The sequence below is a fragment of the Myotis brandtii genome, unplaced genomic scaffold (assembly GCF_000412655.1).
Source record: "Myotis brandtii unplaced genomic scaffold, ASM41265v1 scaffold83, whole genome shotgun sequence".
Classification (NCBI taxonomy): Eukaryota; Metazoa; Chordata; class Mammalia; order Chiroptera; family Vespertilionidae; genus Myotis; species Myotis brandtii.
This window is the reverse complement of record NW_005371371.1, coordinates 2,092,503-2,098,750: the sequence shown is the minus strand read 5'-3', so window position 1 is coordinate 2,098,750 and position 6,248 is coordinate 2,092,503. Positions and strand designations below refer to the sequence as shown.

Genomic DNA, 6,248 nt, shown 5'->3' with positions numbered 1-6,248 from the left:
CCAGACTGCAAGAGGGCACAGGCCGGGCTGGGGGACCCGCCTCCCCCCGCCCCCCGAGTGCACAAATTTTTGTGCACCGGGCCTCTAGTCTATATATATATAAAAGGCTAAGTGACCAACCAAACAACCGTCCGACCGGTACATATGACGCACACTAGCAATTTAAAAATAAACATTGACTTGCGCATGAGCAATATTTGTCCCCATCTGACACTGGCCTCCCATTTAAATTAATTCAAAGACAGTTTCCCGTGATGTCAGCATTTGCGATGACTATTAATAAATCACAAGACAAATTCTAGACAGAGTAGGAATATTCCTACCTGAACCTGTTTTCGGATATGGTTGGTTATATGTTGCCGTCTCTTGAGTTCAAAGAGCATGTGACGTTAAAGCTGTAAATACTTCATCACAAAGGAAATCAGTCAAGCACTCTGAAAGTGTTATTATTATTAATGTGGTATACAGGGAAATATTAGAATAAGTTTAATCAATTTATCAGTCATTGTATCAATGTTGTTTTTATATCATGTTTTTGTTGTTTTTATATCATGTCTTTGTTGTTATATCATGTTGTTATTGTTTATTAATCAATTTATACACTATTTTCATATACATTTTACTAATTTTCTTTCATCTCTGACACTTCTATTATAGAGAAAGGGCAAATAGCGATATTAAAATAGTTCTTCTAATTAATTTCCTTTCAATGTGCACGAATCCGTGCACTGGACCACTAGTCTTGAATAAGAAAAGACTTTATAGGACATGAGATTTAAGAGAAAAAGTTAACATGCACCTAAAACAGTGAAAACAAAAAGTTAAGTCACACGCTTGTGCTAGAGGAGCTCAAGGGCTGTAATGTCCTGAGATTCTGCAGGTGGGCTGCTCCCCCAGGGGCCACTCCACATGAATCACAGGAGGCTGCATGGTGGAGGGGGCAGAGAATGTGAGCTCAGCCATCTGCCTGGCTCCCCACTTTCCTGCTGTGGGACCTGAAACCCTCTGCACTGCAGTATCCCCGTTTGTAATTTGGGGATAATAACAGCACTGCCATGAAGAACAGACACACAGACCAACAGAACAGAATTGAAAGCCCAGAAATAAACCCACATTTATATGAGGAAATAAGTTTTCACAAAGAAACCAAAAACATACAATGAAGAAAAGAAAGCCTCTTCAATAAATGGTGCTGGGAAAATTGGAAAGCCACATGCAAAGAATGAAACTTGACTGCTATTTGTCACCATACACAAAAATTAACTCGAAATGAATTACAGACCAAAATATAAGACCTGAAACAATAAAATACATAGAAGAAAACATTGGCACCAAACTTATGGACCTTGGACTGAAAAGATGATTTTATGAATTTAATCTCCAAGGCAAGGGAAAAGCAAAATTAAATGAATGGAACTATATCAAACTAAAAAGCTTCTGCACAGCAAAAGAAACCACCATCAAAACAAAAAAGGCAACTAACTGAATGGGAAAAGATATTTGCAAACACCTCTGATAAGGGGTTAATATCCAAAATATATGAAGAACTCATACAACAACAAAAGAAAACAAACAATCCAATTAAAGAATGGACAGAGGACTTGAACAGACACTTCTCCCAAGAAGACATAGACAGGGCCAGCAGATATATGAAAAGATGCTCAACTTCACTAGCTATTAGGGAAATGCACATCAAAGCCACAGTGAGATACTACCTCAAATCTATTAAAATAGCGATTATCAACAACGCAAGTAATAATAAGTGTTGTAGAGGTTGTGGAGAAAAAGGAACCTTCATATACTCTGCTAGTAGGAATATAAACTGGTACAACCACCTTGGAAAACAGTATGGAAGTTCTTCAAAAAACTAAGAATAGAGTCACCATATGACCCAGGAATCCCTCTTCTGGGTATCTACCTGAAAAATTTGAAAACATTTATTCATAAAGATATATGTTCATTGTAGCATTATTCACGGTGACCAAGACATGGAAACAACCAAAAACTGAAGTGTCCTTTGAAAGATAATTGGATAAAGATGTGGTACGTATGTATATACAATGAAATACTACTCAGCCATCAGAAAGATAAAATACTGCCATTTGCAGCGTGGACGGATCCTGAAAATATGCTAAGCAAAATAAGTCAGATAGAAAGTCAAAAACCTGATTTCACCTCTATGTGGGATATAAAACTGAAAGCAACAAATGAACAAATAAGACAAACAAAAACTCATAGACACAGACAACAGTAGGATGGTTGCCAGAGGGAAGTGGGGTGGGGGAAGGTGGAAAACGGTAAAGGGGATGACGGAAGAAGACTTGATCTTGAGCGAACGAGCACACAATGCAGTATACAGATGATAGATTATAGAACTGTACACCTGAAACTTATATCATTTTATTAACCAATGTCACCCCAATAAATCTAATAAAATTAAAAATAACAGCACTGCCACCTGGTGTCATTAGGAGAATTACATCGACTAGTGTTTCTAAAGCATTAGAACAGTGGTGGCACATAGCAAGTGCTATCTGTGCCTGTTAAGTATACGTTTTGTTTTGTTTTTTAATCTTTTTTTTAAAATATATTTTTATTGATTTCAGAGAGGAAGGGAGAGGGAGAGAGAGATAGAAACATCAATGATGAGAGAGAATCATTGATTGGCTGCCTCCTGCTCACCCCCTACTGGGGATCGAGCCCGCGACCCTGGGCATGTGCCCTTGACCAGAATCGAATCCAGGACCTTTTGGTCCGCAGGCCAACACTCTGTCCACTGAGCCAAACCAGCTGGGGCCGATTGGGTTTTTTAAAAATAGAGGTTGGTGTAGCTACCTGGGAGTTAAGTAGGGACAAACCTGTAGAACCACAGAGTTAGGATTCTGAACTTTACCCGAAGAGCAATGGAGCCATGCTTACCATCTCTGACCCCCAAATCTCCCAACTTTTTCAGAAATCTTATAGTACTAAGATCTTCTGCCTCGAAGGGGCATCTTGAATGGAATAACTCTTTTTGAGGAATGGGTTTTATTTTATTAGCAAAACTTCTATAGTGGGTATCCTTGAGTGGGGGTGGGGGAAAGGAGAGAGGAAGGAGGACATAGAGGAGGCTTGGGTGTTGGTAATGTGTTTCTCCATCTAAGAACCATGAACATTCATTCAGCTGTACACTTAAGATTTGTACTCTTTTCTTTTTTTTTCTTAAATATGTTTTATTGATTTTTTACAGAGAGGAAGGGAGAGGGATAGAGAGTTAGAAACATCGATGAGAAAGAAACATCGATCAGCTGCCTCCTGCACACCTCCTACTGGGGATGTGCCCTTAAACAAGGTACATGCCCGTGACCAGAATCGAACCTGGGACCCTTCAGTCCGCAGGCCAACGCTCTATCCACTGAGCCAAACCAGTTAGGGCAAGATTTGTACTCTTTTCTGCATTTGTAAGGGCAAATACAAATTATAAGTTAGAGGCTTGATTCTCTAGTTGAAAATAAGAAACTCTCCCCCTCCTTCTTCCTTTCAGAATTTCCTCAGTCCTTTTAAAATGTATGTAAATTTTTCTAATCCTATATAATAAAAGCCTAATATGCACATGTCTCCTTGGGCAGTTGTTCGACCGGGAGTTTGACCACTCGCAATGACATGCACTGACCACCACAGGGCAGCACGGAACATGGCAGGCATCTGTGACGTGGCCCTGGCAGCAGGCAGCAGGGAAGGCACTGCCAGCCCCGATGGGCCCTGATGAGAACGGGACTGCAGCAGGATGGTGGAGCAGGTGAGCGGGCAGCACCAGGCCAACGCAGGTGCGAGTGGGGGCCTGATTGCCCTGCTGATTGCCCTGCAGACGGCGACCAGTGGTGGCTCCCAGGCGCTGAGGGAGCCAGGCAGGGGGCCCACCTTGATCGATCACCCCACAGGCGGGATGGTGGAGCAGGTGAGGTGCCAGGTGGGGCTGTGGGGCTGTGAGATTGGGAGCACGAGCTGGGGCCCAATCCCTGCAGGCCACCCCAAGGGACCTCACCTGTGCACGAATTTGTGCACTGGGCCTCTAGTAACTAAATAAGCCTCTGTCAGTGTGGACAACTCGGGAAAGTTTCAAGGGCCTGAAAGCCATCCCTTAAAAATGAAGTCAATGAAAATAATGTTCTATCACCCAAGTCAACACTGCAAGCCCTGCCTAACTAGTGAATGGTATCCACTTAGCTCTACAGAGAGTACAATTTCTTTCTATCTTTGCAATCATTTTAGTGGGCTGCCTATCATGTGCATCTCATTCTGGTTTAATGCTTATTCAATAATAAAACTGTTTTCTTTCTCTTCTGCCTTTATGGAGAGGTTTTTCAAGTTGGGAGATTATTCATTTTCATATTTCCCCAATATATTTCATGCTTTAATGAAGAGGTCAAAATATGCTTTTTTATAATTAAGTTAGCCCCAAGTGAAGGGGAAAAAGAATGATTTCTAGACCATTTTTTTTGTTATAAAAAACACACAAAAAAGTTCAAGATTTTGCTGGCAGATATATAATTTTTTATACGTATACTAAAGAAAGGTAACTTTTTACTTTTAGTCTCTATCTGAAGAATAACAAGTTTAAGTGATGTACAAGAGAACATACAAAATATTAGGGAACGTGGCAATTTTAACAAATGAGAGAGCATAGGGGTCAGATATATACCAGGCTCCACCCCAGCTCCAACACATCCCATGTGCGTGACCACTGGTAGGTTACTTGTCCTCAATAATTGTTGAACCCTCACCACACATCATACTTCAGGTACTGTGTTAAGCAGCAATCTCATAAAATTGTGAAGATTCAAAAAGATGAATACTATTGCCCTGGCAGGGTGGCTCAGTTGGTTGGAGCGTTGTCTCAACACCAAAAGGTTGCAGGTTCGATTCCAAGTCAGGGCACATACCTAGGTTGTGGGTTTGATCCCCAGTTGGGGCAGGAAGGGAGGCAACCAATGGATGTTCTCACATCAATGTCTCTCTCTCTCTCCCTCTTTTCTCCTTTCTCTCTCTAAAGAGCAATGAATATAGCCTCGAGTGAGGATTTAAAAAAACACACAAAACAATGGATACTGTTATCACCCTCCCATCTCAAGATGAAAAAAATCAGAACTCAAAGTATTAAAGTGGCTTGTCCAAAGTTGGAAAGTAAATAAATATGGTAGTGGGAGCAAGACATAAGAACTGACCAGCCGATTCCAGGGCCACTGGAAGGGCCTCACCTCACTATGCCCATCAGGAAACATCTAATTCCAAAATGGGTCCTTTCACTGCTCTCATCGCCTCCGGGGTTGCCTGGCCTGTGAAATCCATGTAAGTGTTCAGAACTGTTACAAGAGCCAAATGAGACTGTAACACGTGTGCTTCCCACACTACCTGGAATATAGCAATTATTCAGTATTCTTACGCAGACACTTGAGAGATGAAAAAACCTGCAAAAGGCTTTTCTTTCCCAAATACATGAAAATTCCCATTGCGGACACTCACCAAGCATGGCCAAGGTGTGCGTGATCATAAACAGTTGGTCCACAGCTATACCTAGGAACAAAGTTAAAATACATCATGTGAAACAGATCTGCAAGAGAAGATATCACTTTCTCAACTAGGATCATCATATAACCATGTCTTTTAAAAAATATATATTTTATTGATTTTTTACAGAGAGGGAGGGAGAGGGATAGAGAGTTAGAAACATCGATGAGAGAGAAACATCAATCAGCCGCCTCCTGCACACCTCCTACTGGGGATGTGCCCGCAACCAAGGTACATGACCTTGACCGGAATCGAACCCGGGACCAATCAGTCCGCAGGCCGACGCTCTATCCACTGAGCCAAACCGGTTCGGGTAACCATGTCTTTTTTATTTTCTTTTTTTAAGTAACCACTTTTGTGGAATGTACAGCTGGGAATATATTATTACTTGACTTGCTAACTTCATACCAAAATCCTGTCATTTCACCGTGACTATACCATGTCTTCATGGTGCCATGTATTTTATTATTTGCTAAATGATTTCCACCTGAGAACCCGACCCCGCTCTCCACACAAAACGCTCAGCCCACAGTCCTCCCCGCCCCGCCTCCCCCCGAACCTCGCTCCCCACAGTGCCCGGGAGCTACCAGGAGGCGGCGTCCGCGCTGCCCACGATTAAAGGGTCCTTTCTCAGCGTGAGGCTGTTGTACACCTTGACGCCCGTATCGTGGCCTTCAGGCTGCAGCCAGCCCCGCCCGCGC

The 6,248-nt window shown here is 42.3% G+C and overlaps 1 protein-coding gene across 1 annotated transcript in view; it reads right to left on the bottom strand.

Moving 5' to 3' along the window:
- Positions 1–6,244, bottom strand: part of CARS2 (cysteinyl-tRNA synthetase 2, mitochondrial (putative)) — a gene marked incomplete at its 5' end in the record, with an annotated part of 39,050 nt that extends 32,806 nt beyond the window's left edge. The window contains 2 exons of the mRNA XM_014531927.1: positions 5,503–5,553; positions 6,135–6,244. Coding sequence (XP_014387413.1) covers positions 5,503–5,553; positions 6,135–6,244 — 161 coding nt within the window. The remainder of the gene's footprint in view (positions 1–5,502; positions 5,554–6,134) is intronic.
- Between the last annotated feature and the right edge of the window lie 4 nt (positions 6,245–6,248).